Below are 21,511 nucleotides of genomic sequence, written 5' to 3' on the forward strand. Positions count from 1 at the left end.
GCAGATCTGTGCTGAGTATTGTCACTGAGACCCCTCCTGCCTTATGTAAAATGAACTGCCTGAGGCAGGTACTGCACACACTATTCAGCTCTCATGGACCCAGGATAGGCCACGGATCCCAGCTGTCTTATGAGCAGACAAAAATGTCTCACTTTTAGATCATTGAGGCTGGGATTTCCAAAGGATGCTTAGGGAGTTGCACACCCAAACCCTACTGGAATTCAGTGGCAGTTTGGCACCTGCCTTCCTTTGAAAATCCCAGCTTCCGTCACTGCACTTGCTTTAACTTTTTTCCTCTCCCTGAATCACTCTCCCTTATCCATCCCCACTCACTCTACCACCCTCTTTTCAGCCCCAAGATCGCCAGCTCTGAAGCACTTCCTCACAGATCAAGTCCTGCCCAACCTCAGGACTCTGTAGCCTCTCAGAATGCTTTACGGTTTAGTTTCAATGGCATTGCCGCGAACATTGTAGTGAATTTAGGCTTGGCAGAATTCAGTTTTTGAACATTTTGTTGGATAATATTGACATCTCTTCTTAAGCCTTTTTATCAATTATCTATTTAAATGTTTGCAGTTGGGGGATATGGGGGTGTCAGAATAGGGGGAGTCAGACAATAATTTTTAACGATAGGAGATGATGAGATTCAAAAAGTTAACACTTTATAACCTTAAAACATAAATTGTCACTATCACATGTCAGAATAAAAATACTAAATATCCTAAAATCAAACTCTGGCTTCACAGAAAAATGCTGCTTGAAAACTTAAAGTCATAATGTTACTTTTATGGCTGCTGGTAATGTTTAGACCAAGACACATTTTTACACATAAGAGGCCATTTACTTAAGCTAAGCTCCTCTAAAGTCCATTACTTCTAGTAGTGTGAACCATCCGCACCACTACCAGAGGATAACAGATTGTCTCCTCTACCTGCCCATTCACAATTAATTACACATTTTGCAAACAACCCTCTAGACTGGAATTAGTCTCCCAATAGTGTCTAATTCTCTGTTGTGATTTTTTTCCACAAGTAATATCAGTCCTTCATCATCTTTGAAGAATCCCATTACAGAGAGATGTACAAACCATTTGATGACTTGGAGTGAAACTAGTAAATCTCTGACCTTTTTTACCAGTTGTATCTTGGGTTTTGAAAAATCTGGGATTTCTCAAGAAATGTTTTCCTCGGGGGAAAACGAAACCCAATCCACATACAAAATCCAACTCCCCCTCCACTCAAACTCTTTTCCAGCACCTTGTGAAGTCCCAGCCTACAGTTTGTCAATCCCAACCAGAAAAAAACCTATAATATATACCAACTAAAATTGTAGTTTGTCTTGTGTGTCAGGTCCAGGAATGAGCTCTACCATACTGACCTACTCGGTATTCTGTGAACTTGCTTACTAGCCAGTTCATTTATTATCGTCACCATTTCACAGCTCGCCAGTTTTCAGAAAGTGCCATTCCAATTAAAATAGGCCAAAGGGGTTCAGTAAGCCACTTTCTTTCTCACAGTATCAGTGTGCAAGTGACATTAAATTACAGATATATCTCTCAGCTATAAGAATAGGAAATGGCACAAGCAGAATCCAATTACCTGAATAAAAGTTCTGTATGAAAATAGGGACATCATCATTTTCAGTGGACTCTCAAGCAGCTATAACCTTTTGCCTCCTTTTCAGACTCCATGCAGACTCTATACAGTTGGAATTATAATTCTACACATAATGCAGATATGTGTAACTGAAGAACACCAGGGAGAATTGAGTTTTCTAAGGCAGAGTTCTCTGAACATATAAGCAAAATACCCAAACATTTTCTTCCTGTATTATTTACAGCAATGAGGTTACAAATAGACTGAGCAGAACAATAAAGGGACAAACAAAGCATCATATATGGAAGAGGGTTTCCTGCCAATATTTTGGCCCAGATTCTGCTCACCTGCACCAGTTTTATACCAGTGTATTTCCACTGATTTCAGTGGATTTGCACCTAAATAACAGGTATGGGATCAGAAGAGGCCCCTAAGAACAGCATTATCAAAAGCCTGATGATCATGATAGTCAGATATCTATATTGCAACTCTCTTAAAGGAGATCTGGATTAGATGGAGCAATGGTTTCCTACACTATCAATTCCTCCTGATACACTGCAAAAACAATGGGAAAAAAGGAAACAGTATATCACTACAAAAGGGTTTTTTTTCTCCTGCTGATAACAGCCCACCTTAGCTGATTACTCTGACTAACTGAAAACACCCATTTTTTCATGTCTTCTGTGTATATATATCTTCCTACTGTAATTTCCACTGCATGCATCCGATGAAGTGGGTTTTAGCCCATGAAAGTTATGCTCAAATAAATTTGTTAGTCTCTAAGGTGCCACAAGTACTCCTGTTCTTTTTGCTGATGCAGACTAACATGGCTACCACTCTGAAATATAGGCGTTATTTGTTTGCCTCATCTAAATCCAGATACTATGGTCGTGGGTACTATTCCAATATCTGTAATTAATAATAAGAAAAATATACATCACCTCATTTGCTTTTGCTTAGTGTTTAGCTTCAGATATTCCAAACATGCTAAATATTTTAGTAGGTAAAAATGTGTCAAGCAGGCTCTTAAAAAAACAAGGAAGAAACACGGAGGCAGTGCTGATCAGCTCTTCAGCCCAGTGTTTACTTTGGGTCATAGTGGTCAGTTCCCTCTAATCATATCCACATGCTTGGCATTTTGACACAAGCTGCTTTTGGACTCTACATAAGACTATATAAGACACTTGACAAATATCCATATAACTATCCCCTCAATAGTTTAATAAGGCTATTTTTGGCAAGGAGAACAAATAAGATTAATTTCCTGTTTCGACATGTCAAATATGGGTGTGCTTAATTTCTTTCAACAATAAATTTTTTTGGCTTCCTAAAGAGACAACAACAAAAGTGTTTGGACTATTTTGTTCCTGAGAACAAATCCACCCCATGTTAATTATGCCAATGGCAACATTTCAACAGGAAAAACAAACTAGAAAATATTACTGACCTGGTTACTTAGAAGTCCAGCAAAAGATAATCTAGAGATTTATCCTCGTTGGGTTTGGAGTGTTTACCACCATTGCAAAGAAAAGGCCAGGTGGTCTAAATTGTAGCGAGAAGCTGAAGTTCCTGCCCTCAGTTCCTGTGCTAAAGCTCCTGTACTTTCTGGCTAAACATAATGAATCTGTCAATCGTGCAGGTAAGTAATCTGTGCATAGCTGACACCAGCAATACCAGATTTTCCATGTACTTTCTCTTGTAACTTACATTATTCAAAGTTTCTTGTAAATTTTTTAGTACATTAAGTCTGCTTGCAAGAATTACTGACAGAAGAGTAATAAAGCACTGAATAGTGATCAGTTACCTGTGTCTCCCAATGCTCAACAGTTCTCCCAAGAAATGCTGTTAAATGAATAAAATAGTATTGGGATAAAAATAAAAATAAAAACAAAAACCAAGCCCAATATCCTTTTTTTAAAAAAAGAATCCATCCCTCCATCGCTACCTGCTCCATCTCCCACACTCATCCCTGATACCACCTCTGCCCCTGTCGTGCCGCCATTTCAACTCTCCCTGCCATCCCTCTCTGCCCCTCACTTCTTTTGCTGTCTCTAGAATGTGGTTCAGCCGGTACTGAAGTGTGAATTTCAGGTTACCAAGCACAAACAACTTGCAAGGTGCTACTAGCTGTGTTATCTCTGGGAACGTGGGGCTGGAGTTGCATAGACCCCAATTACTGAGCATCTCATGTCAATGCGGTATGATTTCAGAAGAGCTACTTTCCTGAGGAGTGCGAGATGAGTGGTCAGTAATGCTAACAAAGCCAGTGTCATAACCTATTCCCAGATTTGGACCTTAGCGTCCAAAATATGGGGGTTAGCATGAAAACCTCCAAGCTTAGTTACCAGCTTGGACCTGGTAAAGCTGCCACCACCCAAAAAATTAAGAGTGTTTTGGGGCACTCTGGTCCCCCCAAAAACCTTCCCTGGGGACCCCAAGACCCAAACCCCTTGAGTCTCACAACAAAGGGAAATAAACCTTTTCCCTTTCCCCCTCCAGGTGTTTCTGGAGAGATACACAGAAGCAAGCTCCGTGAATTTAAACAGAGGGATTCCACCCTCTCTATTTCCAGTCCTGGAAACAGGAGTACTTCCCTCTTCACCCAGAGGGTATGCAAAGTCAGGCTGGTAAATCTGACACACACAGATTTCCCCCTGACTTTTTCCTCCCACCAATTCCCTGGTGAGCACAGACTCAATTCCCTGGAGTTCCCCACTAAAGAAAAACTCCAACAGGTCTTAAAAAGAAAGCTTTATGTAAAAAAAAAAATACATAAAAATGGTCTCTCTGTATTAAGGTGACAAATACAGGGCAATTGCTTAAAAGAAATATGAATAAACAGCCTTATTCAAAAAGAATACAATTCAAAGCACTCCAGCAACTACACACATGTAAATACAAAAAAACAAACCTATCTTTGTACTCACAACTTGGAAACAGAAGATTAGAAAGCCAGGAAACAGAAATCCTCTCATAGCCGAGAGAGAGACAGGCACAAGACAAGAACAAAGGACTCACACACAGACTTCCCTCCACCCAGATTTGAAAAAGTCTTGTTTCCTGATTGGTCCTCTGGTCAGGTGTTTCAAGTTACTCCTTTCCAGGTAAAAGAACATTAACCCTTAGCTATCTGTTTATGACAGCCAGCACTCTCAAAAAGCAGTGTTCTTTCAGCCCCTGTGCTTGTTGAATACTTGTAGCTGCATGCTTAGAGCCACAGGGCTAAATCCTCAAAGGCTTTTAGGTGAATTTCATTGGCAGTTAGGTGTCTAAATAACTTTGGAAAACCTTTGGGGGAGGCAAATTAAAGCCAATGTGGACAACAAGGCTCACGTTTTCACCTCTGGAGGTCCCCGATTCAAACCTTGATGTATCAGCCATGATAAAAGCCATGACAGAAACAGTAGGATGATAGCATTCCAGTGTGAGGGGCAATCCTTTCTTGCCACTTCTTCTTTTGACCCCTTTGCTCTGCCCAAGCCTACCTCTCCTTTCTTTTTTTCTCCCAACCTTGTCTTTGCAGCAAGTTCCCTACTCTTGGGTGTTTAGTGATCACTCCCTTCTCACTCATGTCTTTCCTCAAAATGTGTTGTCAGATGTTACTCTCCATCACTCTGTACATCCATTCATACTGTATGAAGAGCTAGAAACTCAGGCAAAAATGTTCAAATATGATGCCTAAATTAGGCAATTAAATCCATATGTAGGCACTTAACTGTATGTCCTGACATTCAGAGAGGCAGGGTATTTGTGCTGCTTTTTGACTTCTGGGAGAGCTGCAGATGCTCAGCACTTATTAAAATCAAGCCACTTGTTTAGGTGAATGGAACTGGGAAGTGGATTCGCATGGCAGAGGAGCCCTTCCACACTGATCCTTTTGCAAGTCCCATCCCTACCTATGGATTTAAGTGCCTAACTTTAAGCTTCCAAGTTTGAACATAAAAAAAGCCCCTTAAATGCTGCAGACTGGTTGGGGCCATCAGAGAAGTGTTGCTGTGGTGTGTGATTAAGAACTGCTCTAGCCAACTCTTGGCTGTAATTACGATGTATATGTCACTGCTGAAAAGGTTCCTGTGTATAAGGCACAGCTTCCACAAGCAGCCATGGTGTGACTGATGCCTGTTAATACTTATGCTCCACTGCTGGAGGGTTCTGTGGAACCATGGAGAACTAGAATTGTCCCTCTCCAGCCTGCTCCTGCAATTTCAGTGCAGCTCAGGGGTAGTCTACATGGGAGACTCTAGAAAGTTTAAAGTGAATCAGTGAAAGGTGTGAAGTTAATGCACATAATGTAAAGCACATTGAACCCTCCTGTGGATGCTCTCATTCAGGACTAAAATGGCCTTGGTGTACGGTAGCTCAATCCTCCATACTGCAGCAAACTTGAGCCATTTTACTCCTAAATCAGATCATCCACATGGGGGTCTAATGTGCATTAACATCACACCTTTCATTGATTCACCTTAGCTTTCCTGAATTCTCTATGTAGACCAGCCCTTAGTCCTGTCAGTTCCATGTCTAACTCCCCACTGGGCTCTTAAATATTTTTGCTCCCAAGCGTACCAGTAACTTCTCTTTTGTTCTGTAAGGAGCTCTGTGAAGACCCACACCTGTTTGTGAATGGAATCAGTGCCCATGACTTGCATCAAGGGAAGCTGGGGAACTGCTGGTTTGTGGCGGCTTGCTCCTGCTTGGCTCTTCGGGAGAATCTCTGGCAAAAGGTATCTGACCCAATATGCTTGGTGCTTGATGTAAGGCCTGTCCCCGAAGGAGAACTGAGTGCCCTGAGCCGAGGTGCCCTGCAGTGGGGTGGGACAGCTGTCAGTACAAAACCTGCTCATTTTCCTTCCTGTCAGTGATAATTTAGCATAACCAATGATCCACACCTCTTCTCCCTTCCCTTCAGGAAGAATATACAGCTGGGGAGTAGCAGGCATTTGAGGTCCAAATTTTCATTAGCTGCTCATTTTTATACAGTGTCCCTCTCACCAGTTGCTGCTCCCATGGCTTGTTGTTATGTGTCTTGTCCAGAGGACAAGAAAGCAACTCTCTACTGAGCTGACTCCCCCAGATCCTCATTGGTGTCAGGCAGAGGATGTAGCAGAACCAGGGGACACCTGCACTGTGATGCATGCTTCTATCAGTCACTGCAAATATCACCCCTGTGCCATGTAGCCTCCTTCAGGATAGGTTTTCATTTTCTGCATAGATTGCACAAAAGGGGACTTTAGATACTTTGGGACCAAATTCACTACTGGTGTAGGTGGGTGCAATTCTACTGATTTCAGCTTAAGATCTTCAGAGGCTGACTGGGCTGCCAGAGCAGTGCTCTTTGTGGTATCTGCCAAGGAACCAGCTCAAGCCACCCCCTGATTAGGTCTCGCTCGTGTTTGGTGAACTGTGCTTCTCTTCATTTCTCAGGTGATTCCAAACTTTAAGGAACAAGAATGGGATTCAAAGAGACCCCAGAAATATGCTGGGATTTTTCACTTCCAGTTCTGGTGTTTTGGACAGTGGACTGACGTGGTCATAGATGACAGATTGCCAACAATTAATGGGGAGCTGATCTACTGCCATTCCAACTTGGAGAATGAATTCTGGAGCGCACTGCTGGAGAAAGCTTATGCAAAGTATGAATTCGCTCAATGTCCTTTTAAGTGATTTCAGCTACACATAAAAATTCATCCTATCATTTCGGTGCTACTGATTTCCTCTCTCACCCCTGTCATATTTCCCCACCATGTTACTTCCTAATTGCAGATCCTCTTGGAGAATATATAGCTTTGAGACTGCCTCCATGACCCTTCGTTAATCCACTATCAGGAGCAGAGCTGGTCAGAATCAGACTTTTCATTATTGTGAAACATTTCAAACTTTTTAAAAAATCATCCCAATTCTAGACAAAAAGCCAATATTTCATTTCATTTCATTATTGCAAAAGAAAATTCTGGAAACAAAAATCATTTCGGTCAGTCAAAACCTTTCATTTTAATAAATTCAAAGTGTTTCATTTTGATCTTTTTACATTTTTTTTTTTTACATTTTGAAATGAAAAGTTGCTTTGAAATGAAGAATCAAAACTTTTTATTCTGAAAATATGAAAATTGGACGTGGCAACATTTTAAAAAATCCACATTGTTTGTTGAAATTGATATAATTTGGGGAAAAAATCAAAACAGCATTTTCACACATTAAACTGTTGTGACAAAAAAATTCTGACTAGCTCTAGCCAGGAGGTGCTTCTAAGGCAGTGATCCCCTTCCTATGCATCTTACAAAAAGCACGTTTCCTCTTCATTACATCTAATTCTAGCAATTCAGAGAGCAAGATTCTTAGGGATGCTCTCAAGTCTATTGCATAGCAGCGTAACAAAGCTTTCTTCCCAGTTCCCTGCTGTTCCGACACACTCGTGATCCTTTTTCTGGATGGTCTCAAATACTACACAGAAATAATCCCATTTGGCTTGGTTTTAACAGCCATAAAGTGAGTCAATTTGTTCCGTCTTACCTCTAGGCTGGCTGAGTCTTATGAAGCCCTGGATGGAGGCACTGCCGCAGAGGCAATTGTCGATTTCACTGGAGCAGTGGCAGAATCCATTGACCTGGTAAAGGGCAAATATTGTGAGAATATTTCTGAGCAAATGAAGCTGTTTGAAGACTTGCTGAAAGTACATAAAAGAGGCGGGTTAATCAGCTGTTCCATCACGGTATGTGTGCAGATTTTGATATACAATGATTTATTCTAATGAGTTTTCTTGCCTGGAAAAACGATTTTAGCATAAATATATTCAGCATATCCTTATTTTGGATGTTGAGAAGGCCGTTTGTAGGAAGCTAATGACTTGGCAATGCTGTTAGCCAAGAACAATTCCCTAAGACACCAGCTATAATTCAGGAAACCAGTCACGTGCCCCGCCATTGACCTTAACATGGATGTAAAGTTCTCTCCTTTCTGAATGGAGAGAGGTACCCAATTTTTAACATGAGCAGAAATGAACAAATTTAGAATATCCTGACTTCCAACCGAGGCGGCTGGCACCATGTCCTCTTACGACATTTAACTTCTTGCTGAAACCTGTTTACAAAATCACTTTTCCAAGCACTGAGCTGCCAGTTCTTCTTCCTGATGGTGGTGACGGGGCCATCTTTGTGTCAATGTAGTACCAGAGCTGAGTGGAAATGGTGAGCTCATCCAGCCATTCAGAGCAGGAACATGGACTTCATGTTTTTCACTAAAGCTTCTGGTCAGATAAAAATACTGTGAATACTTGCTGGCTAAGATTGTCCTATACATATTTACAAAGCACCCAAAGTGGGCTAGATGCTTTACAAGACAGCAAAGAGACATGCTCCCTGCCCCAAGAAGTTACCAGCAGGGTTGTGAAAAGTGCTGGTCACTGGCCTACCTCTGCTCCCCCAGAGCCCGTGCTAAAGCTCCCACTGACTTCAGTGGAAGCAGGGTTAGGCCAATGCTGAAAGCCATTGAAAATCCCACCTTAAATGAAGATGACATCACGAGTGAAGAGAAAACAAACTGATCCTCATGCATTTTAGGATTTTCTGTGAATTTATTTTAAAATTATTTAGAAACTGTGTTTAGTTATTTTCTGGACAGGAGCCCTGGGGATAAAAGGGAGTGGGGATAATTCCATAAGATCAAACAGGGCAGCATTAAGGTTCTATGAAGCTCCTGGCTGCACTGCCCTCTCCTTTCAATTCTGGCGACCTATAAATGTCAAGGCCAACCTCTGTGGGCTTAGTCAAGTCACTTAACCTCTTGGCTTCATTTCCCCTTTGTAAAATGGAAATTATACCACTTACGTCCCCCGTAGAAGTACTGTGGTGATTAACTGGTTAGTACTTATAGTCTGCAATATGAGTTCCCAACTATCTGCTTCGTTTGGAAATTGTTCCTTGAAAATATGAATGTACAAACATTGGCACGTGAGTGCCGATCCCAGAACAGTCAGCTCTGCCCCACTTCTGCAGCAGAAAGTTGGTGGTAACTGAAAGATTCTCCCATGACTGCAAAGCAAGTCAACTAAGTGTGTAGATCCTCCCCCCACCCCCAAAGAATCATCGCTCTAACTACGACTGGGCATCCACTGCTTCAGTGCACTGCCTCTTTTCACCAAGAAGGGAGAACGTTGTGCCTACAGAATAGAGCATGATGTAGTTTGGGAGCCGCATGCTCCCATTCTCCAACTCCCATGAGGCACTGCAGCTGCACTTCCGAATCCAAATATTTGGAGAGTTGATTTTTTTTTTTGACAAAAACTCAAAATTAAAAAAAAAATTTCTGACAAGCTCTATCACTAACTTCCCCCAAAGCCTCAGGCATGCATCCTGCTTGCTAATGTGATGGCAATGGACAGAAATACCAGGGAGGTGATTTAAATTATCACTAAAAAAATGCTGAGGCTGTTTATTTAATAACAAGAGCTTGGGAAAAAGGTAAAAGTTTAGCTGGTTGGAATAAAATTAAGCACTTGCTAGTACTTTCTATTCTCCCCTGGAGTTATATTTCTGCCCTTTGAATTAATCAAATAAAATACAAATGCTTCTCAACATTGTTATGCAGGCACTATATTTATTGATTTATCATGGTGTATAAAACTGCCTCGCTAGCGTTTTACCTCTCGGCTCCGATAAGTGTGTTATACGCACCACAGTGCTTGCTAACAGCAGAATATTTAATACTTAAGTGGCTTACATCCCAATTTAGAAATGACCCAACATGCTCCTTTGTTTACAGAACATTCCAGGGCTTGTACATTTGGCAGTTCAAACAGAAGGCAATTTACATTTCTTATTTAAAAGGGGGGGAAAAAAAACTTAAATAGAAAGTGAAAAAGCCAGGTGCCATCCCGCTGAAAAGAAGAATGCAGTTGCTAATGGAGATTCTTCTGGCTCTACAGTTTAACAAGCAGGAATGGTTATAGACTCCTCTTCTGTCATGGAAGCTTGTGCTCTTACTTGTGAGTACAAATGAAAGAAAGTGTTAGATATGCAAAGAAAGCCCTGGGAAATGTCAGTGGCTCTCAATATAACATAAGAACTGATTCTTTGTGAGCTGTTGTCGCTGAAATACACTATGGTCTTGGCATTAGTCCTGGAATTTCAAGCTCATCAGTCAGACCTGATCTGATAGTTAGAGGTGGTGAGAAGTTGCTCTGTTGCTTTTTTTTTTTACTAATTTATATACCAAGCTGCTCAAATCTTCCAGCTGATTTGAAATGGGTAAGAATGTCTGGCATGGTCACACATCACTGTCAGTGCTGTAGTCCATCCCTCTCCTCCCACCAGAACAAAGGCTTATATCGTCATTGAGATTTGATTTTGGTTCCATGCAGAGAACTGAGAAATGCAATGATCCAAATCCTAGCAACTCATTCCTGCTGCTCCAATGGGAGTGTTGGTTGTGTAGAGAGTATGTAAGGCCTGCAGGACCAGGCCCAATGTGAAAGAAAAACAATATAAAGGCCTGATCCAAAACCCATTTATTAAATGGGAATCTTTTTTCCATGGGCTTCAGTGGGCTTTGAATCAGCCCCCTCGGCATAAAACAGATAGAAATCCAAGTGCAGAAGAAACATTTGTCAAACATTCTTAGATCAGTAGTTGATCAGGCCAGGCAGTACACTAGGGTAACACACTACCAACCTGTGACACGTGGTGACCTGGGTTCAAATCTAATTTAAGGTCCCCAGAGGAAACTCATCTGATAGCATCAGCATACACAAGAGAGGCACAGACTGTCACACAGCAGTAGTCGGCACACAGGGACCAGCATAATCACTAGAACTGGGATTAGTGAGTGAGAGCCAGGATCAGAGTCAGACCAGGTTCAGAGTCGAGCTAGTTACTAGGCAAGAGTCAGGGTCTGGCTGGGGTCAGAGACTGGAGACCAATAAGAAAGCTGAGGTCTGGCATCACAGTAATAAGCCAGAAACCTGCCTGGTTGCCCAGACAGCTTCCTGGGCCACCCTCCAGGGTTAAATAGTCAGCATGGGCTAATCAGAAGGCCACAGGGTGATGTCTCTCTGGATTCTTTGGGCAGTATGTGCTGCGGTGCCTCATCTCCACAGTACTCCCTGAATTTCACTTTGTATGGCCTCCTGGTGGTGATGTGAGAACATCAGCTGCCCCAACCTCCCCAGATCAGGGTTCTAGTACCCTGCATCCTTAGGCTGCCTCATACCGGACTAGAGGGATATTGGCTTTGATTCATTATGGCAATTCCTCTGTTACTATATTTCTACAAGGAAACCCACAGTTGTATGTAAAAAAATAAAACTCTTGACTGTGTATGGCTCGATGCCCTTATTGATTCTGAAGTTCATATTAGTTCCTTGTGGGATTTTTTTGTGTGCTGCAGGCCTCATCCCCCAATGACACCGAGGTGGAGACAGAGATGGGTCTGATCATAGGCCATGCCTACTCGGTGACGGCAATTCAGAAGGTGCGCCTCGGAGAGAGGCTCCTGTTCTCTTTTAAATCAGAAAAGCTCTTCATGATCAGAATGAGGAATCCATGGGGAAAGAAGGAGTGGAACGGTGCATGGAGTGACCAGTACGTGCTGGGGGCTTCTGTGTCACAATAATTCAGCTGTCATTTGTGGCTGCTGGAAGTTAGATGTGTGATTAAATGCTAAGAAACACAATGTTGTTTGCAGTGTTTGTCCCAAGATACAAGAGACAAGGTAAGTCATTTTCGAGCTTCCTTCCCCAGACCCGACAAAGAGCTCTGTGGAGCTTGGAAGCTTGTCCCTTCCACCAACAGAAGCTGGTCCAATAAAAGATACAACCTCACCAAATTTGTGTCTCTATGAAATGCAATGTCATTACACCGGGCAAGAGCCTCATTGACGTTGACATCTTCCCAAGCATAGCAGCCTAGGAACAAATGGGATTCCAGATCCTGCTGCAATGAGGGAGATGTGGCTTACTTTACATTCTGGACTGCAGCATGCCTCTTGCAGCATTCTTTTGGCAAGTGGCATAGTCTATGGTTAAAGCCTATGGATGATGAGTCAAGGACAGGAGGTCCATTCTCAGCTGCGTCACAGACCCCCTGCATGATCCTGGCAAGCCACAGAGCCTTTCTGTGGCTCGCTTTCCTATCTGAAAAATGTTCCCTCAGGCAATCTTGAGGTAATGATGAAATGTGCTGTCAAAGTGCAAATTGTATTATTTCTGAAATGACTTTGTAATGGGTCATCACATGGGTCATGGGTTCTGCAGAGACCCTTCTAGTGAGTTAAAGAGGAGCAGAGTGACTGGTTCTGCTGGGTTTGTTCCAGGACCCGAGGCCTTAAACATTACAAGAAATAAATAATACATTACATTTCAGTTGGCCATTTCTAGGGCATTTAATCAATGCTTTTAACACTTAATAATATGATGCTCCTTAAGGACAGTGTACCAACTTCCCTGTCTTTCCTCTTTTATCTGACAAAGAGGCTGTTACTTTCAGTCGGTGCTTTATCCCAGTTTAAACAAAGTGCTGAGCTGGCCAGATGCAAAGAGAAACAAGTTGTCTTGATTTATACTAGAGACAGAGGGCTAGAGTCTAAAGTGCGCTCTCAGCCCTTTCTCTGGCAAAACTCCCATTAACTTTGGTAGAGTTTGGCATGAGCAAGATCTGTGGAGCTGGCCCACTGAAAAATCCACATCCCTGAGCGACGTAGTTACACCGAGCTTAACGCCCTGTGTAGGCCATGCTATGTCAGAGGGAGAACGTCTCTCGCAGACATAACTGTCACCTCTCACAGGAGAGCCGACAGGAGAGCTCTGTACAGTTGGCTTAAGAGTGTCTTCACGAGATGTTCTGCAGCAGCACCACTGCATTGGTGCAGCTGTGCTGATGTTAATTTGTAGTGCAGACTTGTCCTTAGGGCTTGTCCACATGAACAATTAGACTGCAGCAAGGTGGGATGTGACTCTATCCCACACCAGCCTGTGCGGTCTGGCTGTTTGTGCACCCTGCTGATGCACATTAACAATTCGCCAATCTGCTTTGATCTAGGCCTCGTTCGAAGAGGACTGGGCATTAACAGTTTGTTAGAGCACTTTCATCTAGGATGACCAGAGAGCAAGTGTGAAAAATTGGGACAGGGGGTGGGGGTAGTAGGAGCCTATATAAGAAAAAGACCCAAAAATCTGGACTGTCCCTATAAAATTGGGACATCTGGTCACCCTATTTTCATCTAGCCCTCTTCGAAACAGGACTAAATCAAAGTGCACTAGCAGACTGTTAATGTACCTTAGCAGAGTGCACACAAACTGTGAGACGGCGGCAGGCTAATGTGGGGTTGGTCACACCCAGCTTGTGTAGCCACCCCTTAGATAATGCCTTCCCATCCAAATGAAGAGCATGATGAACAGCTCAGGAGGAAATTCAGGCTGTGTTTCCAGAGCAGCTCATGTACATTTTGAGGGTCCTTGGGGAATAAAGCCATTCTCATGTGGAAATTTCATCCAGATCTAACCTTCCAAGCCAATGGCTCAGCTATACTGAGGGAGAGGCTGTCAAGGGAAGTAAATCAAGTGCTGCTTTAAATGTGTTTAGCGTTTTGTCTTTTAACCATGTATCGGTGCTGGTTTAAAAAATGCCTCTGTGTGGGGCAACAAAACTTCCATGTACGTGATCCACCTCATCAGTGCTCAGACAATATTTTAATGTGAGGGGACAATAAAAGGAATTTTTTTTCCAAGTGAGAAAGTTTAATTTCACCTATTAAACCACTTTTTACTTTCAGGTCCGAAGAATGGAAGAAAGTGAGTGACTCAGAGCGTAAGAGCTTGGGACTCACTGTTCAAAATGATGGCGAGTTCTGGTGAGTAAAAATGTCTGTTGCTTGGGAAACCTCTACTGGAGCTGGCTAAATTCAACAGTTATTATTCGTCCCGGTGTTGTACCTCCCTCAAGTATAATTTCTATGAATGCACGAGAATCTGTGATTGTTCTGCAGCTACTGACATTAGATATTAGCTACTGGTGTTTCTTCAGATTCTCAGGGAGTGGGAATGGAAAACTTGTGAAAGGAATAATGGAACAAAATACTTAGGCCTGAATGAGTAGTTACATTTCAGACACCTCAAAGCCATGATCCTTCAATATTTAGGAAAATTCCCTTATTCCTAAATTGATTTGTGCATGGCACGCTATCAAATGGCAGGCACTCTCCCAAACTGCATCTAAAACTGTATCTGCCTGGTACAGTATTTACCTAACAGATTTCCAATTCACCCATCACTGTAGTAGTGAGGTACCTGTAAATAAGGGTGTAATTAACTAATTTTGATCCTAGTCATTGTTTCCCAGGCTTGGGGTGCTGTATTCCAGAGATAATCTCTGGAACCTTGATGAGTCAGCTGGGAGGGGTCACTATCGAAAGACATTCTCCTATCCCAAGGGTCAGTGTATCACTGCATACTCTTAGCTTTGTCAGAACTGGGAACAAGGGGTTAAATGCAGAGTTTGGTTCTAGGCCTCTTCTATGTCAGGAGAGACCCTAGTCCATGATTACTAGACTGACCTTACTGGATTTTAATCTTCTGGACCACCTGCAACTATGTCAGGTGATACAACTACAGCAATGTTTCCTGGTTAAAACACTTTTTTATAGATGAGACTTAAATGGGTTTTAACTGTGTCACATGCCATAGCACAGTTTAGGGACAGTGTTAAACTGTATTTAAATCCTGAGTACACTCCAGGAGGGACCCACATTGTAACCATGTATCTGAGTACACTCCAGGAGGGACCCACATTGTAACCATGTATTGAGACCAACAGGTTATAACAAGGTCACCTGAAATGGTTGCTTCCGTGTTGTAGATAGAACCTTTGTAGCCAGTAAAGAGGTGGCATTCACCCAACGCCAGACATACAGTGCCAGTTCCAGCGCTGTGGTTATAACCGTGTTCTTAGGATCAGATGGGTTACGGTCAAAGATGAGTGATGCCTCAGCTTGAGCTTTAGAAGGTGCCATACGGTGTCATGCCACAGATGGACATGATGATCCTTTTTATGCAGAGCCTGAGGCTTTTTTACAAATCATGCCTTGCTTATGTCCCTGGCTCAGGATGACATTTGATGACTGGTGTCAGAACTTCACCGATGTTGACATCTGTCGTATTGTGAACACTTCGTACTTCAGCATCCACAAAACCTGGGAGAAGAAAATGGTGCATGGGGCGTGGACCAAGCATTCAGAACCACTGAAAAACCGCTCCGGAGGATGTTTCGATTACAGAGCCACCTTCTTACAGAATCCCCAGGTTGGAGTTCATTTACACTGAATCGAGAAGACAATACTTGGGTGTCAATGGTCACTCTTGAACAGGAAGTCTGTGCATTTCCATTTAAAAACCACCTGGGAGCACATTGTTTCATAGATTCCGGAACCAGAAGGGACTGTGATCACCTAGTCTGTCCTCCCATAGAATGCAGGCCATGAACTCCCCCCAAAATAATTCCTAGAGCAGAACTTTTAGACAAACATTTCACCCAGGTTTAAACATTGTCAGAGATTGTCACAGCATAAATACTCATCTATGTTTCAATGACCTATGTAATACCTTGCAGAGTATATAGATATTTATTTAAAACTCATTTTTAGCTATATTGAGCCTGGCCCACATGGTCAAGGCAGGAGGAGATGTCCCTCATGGATGATAATGAAGGGAGGTGAGGATGTCAGGATGGCCGAGTGGTCTAAGGCGCCAGACTCAAGGCTTAAAGTGCCTTCCTCTCTTGAGGGCTGGGTGTTCTAGTCTCCAAATGGAGGTGTGGGTTCAAATCCCGTTTCTGACACACGGGCAGGGAGATAGCTCAGTGGTTTGAGCATTGTCCTGCTAAACCCAGGATTGTGAGTTCAATCCCTGAGGGTGCCATTTAGGGAACTGGGGGTAAAAAGCTGTCTGGGGATTGGTCCTGCTTTGAGCAGGGGGTTAGACTAGATGACCTTCTGAGGTCCCTTCCAACCCTGATATTCTATGAACCTATTGCCCTGAATCCATGTCCATTCTCCCAACACCTAAAGGAACATTGGTCAAATTTTATGTTGGCACTAATCCATTTTATTAATAGTATTAACCTTGTAGAGACTTTGGCTGAGTGTGATTAAGGAGTATCCCTTTGCACTGATTAGGTTCCTTAAGGATATATAAAACCCCATAATATGCAAATGAGTTGGAAATTTCCCCAGAGTTGACTCCAATTGCTACTCACAAGCCTCTTTTTTTCTTGTTCTAGCTGATTGCTCTCAAGCTATCAAAATTAGCTGGTTCCTCGCTCTTCCCCGTGTCATACATCGCCAGCACAGCGCATGTAGAGTCAGATGCAAAACTTCCATTATTGTCAGTGGGAGCTGGGCACTTGGTGCTCCATGTATTACTTGGAAAATTGACCTCTCTGTTGTTGTTTTTTGCAGCGCTCCCCATACTTTCAGTTGCAGAGACTGTTTTTGTGCTTCCTTGTCTACATTTAGATGGCTGGTTTCTGTCAGCATTCCTTCTATTTTCTTAGCAGGGCATCAGAGAGCTGCAATCTTCATTGCTCAGACTAGGAATCATCTGTAATTCCCTGTTTGTCCTTGCCTTTAGGTGCCTAGCAGGGAAGAATGGCTTCTCTTCTATCTCTTCCACAAACAGTCTCCCTTGAAAAGGATCAGAGCTCGTGTGAATTTATTCAGCTCTCACGGGGGGCAGTTCCTCTTTCTGATCCTGGATATTTTCTTAGTGTTTATGTAGGTCTACTTTTTAAGTGTTCAGCTACTAAAAAGAAGAGTTCTCAATGTAAGAAGAATGTTGTGGATCACATGCAGTGAAAAGAGCTCTTATTAAATCTTGTCTCTAGACTGATACACTCAAAGATTGACAATAGCATTCCTGTGAACTCTTTACCTTTACTTAAGGACAAATTAAATTACCTTGTTCCTGTGCCACATAGTACAACAGTCTAGAGATCATTTCTGTCCCTTACCCACCTGAGGGAATAGTTGAATTCCCTTGACGGGCTCCTCTGAAGCAAATATTTTCACAGAGGGGTTATGAGATATCCACTTCCCTTGCAAAATAAGAGAATTTAAGCATTTTGATAGACTACTACCCAGGGCTAATTTCTCTTATTGGTTACTTTACTGGCCACTAGGAGAACAAAATTGGAGCCAGAATAGCGGTTCTCACTATTTATCGCTCCTCAGGTAAAGATTCTTGAGCCCCCTCAGTCCTGACTAGAAACAGTTAAATCAGAAAGAAATAATAGGCCGCGAACCTGGGAGGACAGCTTTCCTTTTGCCTCCTCTGCAAGAGATTGACATTGCCTCAAAGTTAAAACGATACTGCCCTAAAGCATGAGGGTAAAGAGGAGAAAGAAGGGAAGATGCCTCATTCTACAGGGCAGAGTGACTCAGAGGAATCTGAAATCACCAGAAGGAAGATTAGATGATAACAGCAGAGGCAATCTCAATGTCCACTCTCAAGGAGAACTAGTGAGAAAAACTTTTCAGCAGCATCGAATGGGAGAAAATTAAACATACCACAGATTACTTTACCCTCAATACTGGTCACAGTGTTCCAGCATTCTCTTTAAAACATGAAGCAAGATCAATGTGCTGCACAGTCGGGCCGCATTGCAATTTGATGCTGTTTTTCATTTGCTTCATAATCTGATGCGGGGGGGGGGGGGAGGTCCAGTCTTCCTAATCTTGACATAAATAGCACCATTTCTTTCCCTTGACAATTTTCTACAACTTAGATTTGCCACTTAGTGGCAACAATGTGGAATGAATAGGGAACTTAAAGGTGTCTGTGAAGGGGGAAAGAATTTGGTGTTTGGCCTCGTTTGCTTCTTTGTGGTGTAAAACCATTCTTCGGGTCTTCTTTCGTACACTAGAAATTCTGGTCTTGTCTACCCTATTTCCTCTGAAAGACACTGAATCGCTGGTGAACTAGTAGAATAGTGATACCATCATTAAAAAACAAGTGAAGCATGATTCATTGAGAAGAGGAAGTGCTATTTATACAGGTTGTACAAATATTTTGATTTTTGTTTGATCTTGTTGAAACCTATTCAACTAAAATCCCTTAAACACAGTTGGAATAAAATATCTCTTAGTTAAAAATGCAAACCACCCTCTCAGTCAAGTTCTCCAAGTCTTCCAAATATTTTCAGCAAAACTAGGAAAGACCAAAACGGACATTTCTGAAGTAACTGGGGATCTAGGGGTATGGAACAAAGAACCCTTTTCATGCTTTCATTATACATCATCAAATAAAACCCATTTGTCATTTTCATGTCACTGGTAAGGAAAATATCTGGAATAAACAGGCCCTACTTGGAGATCCATATAGAAAAAAAGCAAATGCACAGTCCAGAGTTTGTTGTTTAACATTATCTCCTTACCCCTTTATATTTTTTAAGATTTTTTTTCTATTGTTTTCAGAGCACATCTGCTGTCATGCCACTTCAATAGCTACTGGAGACATTCTCTTTTATCATGCACTGAATGAATCACTGACTTCAATATCTCTGATACTATTAGTTTCAAAATCCCTACAATTGTAACTAATTTCCAGCTACAACTTGTCGAGAATTGATCCTGGATGCAGAACCATCATTCCAGGGACAAACCCATTTCTGGGTACCTCTGCAATATGCCATTGTGTACAGTATCGCAGAGACGTTGTCCTTAACAGCTTGTTCTCTGTTCTGTGTCTCCCCCTTGCCAGTATGTCTTCGACGTCAAGAAGGTTGAGGACAAAGTGCTGATTTCACTACAGCAACAGGATCAGCGCATTTACAAGAAAGATGGCAAAGGGGACAACTTCCCTATTGGCTTTGAAATATTCAAGGTAGGCCACCATCTTTATTTGGGTTCAGAATCGATCTGGCTTTAGGAAGCCTGCACCTGACTGCAGCTTCATCTCGGCAATGGGTGTTTGGCAGGTCGATGTATAGTTCACAGAGGATCTCTAACTGCCCCCGAGATCTCTCAACAAGATTCTTGCACAGTTACTGCAAATACATAAACAGATACCATGGCCATCACTGGGACCCTTCAGTTTCAAAGCTCAAACCCTTGCCTCTTGAGCTAAAGGAGTAGCAGGATATGGCAAGCCACATGTGGGAGACATGATTGTGTCCGCTCAGCCTCCTCCTGACAGCCTCTACTATTGCACTTATAACGATTGTATAAAACAGTTCTCACAACACTAAAGTTGATGGGGGAGAGTGGAAATTGCAGAACTTTTTGAAGTATCTTTCATTCCTCAAATTTTGAAATGAAACAACTTTTTTAGTTTGTTACCAAAAATCGTCTAAAATGTTCATGTTTGAAATGTGAAGGTTTTTGGGGGGTGGCTAGTTTTCATAGAATCATAGAATATCAGGGTTGGAAGGGACCTCAGAAGGTCATCTAGTCCAACCCCCTGCTCAAGGCAGGACCAATCCCCAACTAAATCATCCCAGCCAGAGTTTGTCAAGCCTGACCTTAAAAACCTCTACGGAGATTCCACCACCTCCCTAGGTAACCCATTCCAGTGCTTCGCCACCCTCGTAGTGAAAAAGTTTTTCCTAATATCCAGCCTAAACTTGCCACACTGTAACTTGAGACCATTACTCCTTATTCTGTCATCTGCTACCACTGAGAAGAGTCTAGATCCATCCTCTTTGGAACCCCCTTTCAGGTAGTTGAAAGCAGCTATCAAATCCCCCCTCATTCTTCTCTTCTGCAGACTAAACAATCCCAATTCCCTAAGTCTCTCCTCATAAGTCATGTGCTCCAGGCCCCTAATCATTGTTGTTGAGCTCTGCTGGACTCTTTCCAATTTTTCCACCTCCTTCTTGTAGCGTGGGGCCCAAAACTGGACACAGTACTCCAAATGAGGCCTCACCAATGTCAAAGAGAGGGGAATGATCACATCCCTCAATCTGCTGGCAATGCCCCTACTTATACAGCCCAAAATGCCATTAGCCTTCTTGGCAACAAGGGCACACTGTTGGCTCATATGCAGCTTGTCATCCACTGTAACCCTTAGACCCTTTTATGCAGAACTGCTGCCTAGCCATTCGGTCCCTAATCTGTAGCAGTGCATGGGATTCTTCCCTCCTAAGTGCAGGACTCTGCATTTGTCCTTGTTGAACCTTATCAGATTTCTTTTGGCTCAATCCTCTGATTTGTCTAGGTCCCTCTGTATCCTATCTTTACCTTCTAGCATATCTACCACTCCTCCTACTTTAGTGTCATCTGCAAACTTTCTGAGGGTGCAATCCACCCAGATCTTCCAGATCATTAATGAAGATATTGACCAAAACCAGCCCCAGACCGACCCTTAGAGCACTCCGCATGATACCGGCTGCCAACTAGACATGGTGCCATTGATCACTACCCGTTGAGCCCGACGATCTAGCCAGCTTTCTATCCACCTTATAGTCCATTCATCCAGCCCATATGTCTTTAACTTGCTGGCAAGAATACTGTGGGAGACCGTATCAAAAGCTTTGCTAAAGTCAAGGAATAACACATCCACTGCTTTCCCATCATCCACAGAGCCAGTTATCTCGTCATAGAAGGCAATTAGGATAGTCAGGCATGACTTGCCCTTGATGAATTCATGCTGACTGTTCCTGATCACTTTCCTCTCCTCTAAGTGCTTCAGAATTGATTTTTTGAGGAGCTGCTCCATGATTTTTCCAGGGACTGAGGTGAATCTGACTGGTCTGTAGTTCCCCAGATCCTCCTCCTTCCCTTTTTTAAAGATGGGCACTACAGTAGCCTTTTTCCAGTCATCTGGGACTTCCCCCGATCGCCATGAGTTTTCAAAGATAATGGCCAATGGCTCTGCAGTCACATCTGCCAACTCCTTGAGCACCCTCGGATGCAGCACATCCGGCCCCCTGGACTTGTGG

At 42.7% G+C, this 21,511-nt stretch overlaps 1 protein-coding gene across 2 annotated transcripts in view; it reads left to right on the plus strand.

Moving 5' to 3' along the window:
• Positions 1 to 21,511, plus strand: part of CAPN6 (calpain 6) — an 80,629-nt gene that overhangs the window by 39,199 nt on the left and 19,919 nt on the right. For both annotated transcript variants that reach the window (XM_030576070.1, XM_030576069.1), the window contains exons 3-9: positions 6,185 to 6,316; positions 7,017 to 7,225; positions 8,109 to 8,301; positions 11,973 to 12,166; positions 14,355 to 14,432; positions 15,684 to 15,879; positions 19,333 to 19,455. In XM_030576070.1, coding sequence (XP_030431930.1) covers positions 6,185 to 6,316; positions 7,017 to 7,225; positions 8,109 to 8,301; positions 11,973 to 12,166; positions 14,355 to 14,432; positions 15,684 to 15,879; positions 19,333 to 19,455 — 1,125 coding nt within the window. The remainder of the gene's footprint in view (positions 1 to 6,184; positions 6,317 to 7,016; positions 7,226 to 8,108; positions 8,302 to 11,972; positions 12,167 to 14,354; positions 14,433 to 15,683; positions 15,880 to 19,332; positions 19,456 to 21,511) is intronic.

Source organism: Gopherus evgoodei, chromosome 9 (assembly GCF_007399415.2).
Source record: "Gopherus evgoodei ecotype Sinaloan lineage chromosome 9, rGopEvg1_v1.p, whole genome shotgun sequence".
Lineage (NCBI taxonomy): Eukaryota > Metazoa > Chordata > Testudines > Testudinidae > Gopherus > Gopherus evgoodei.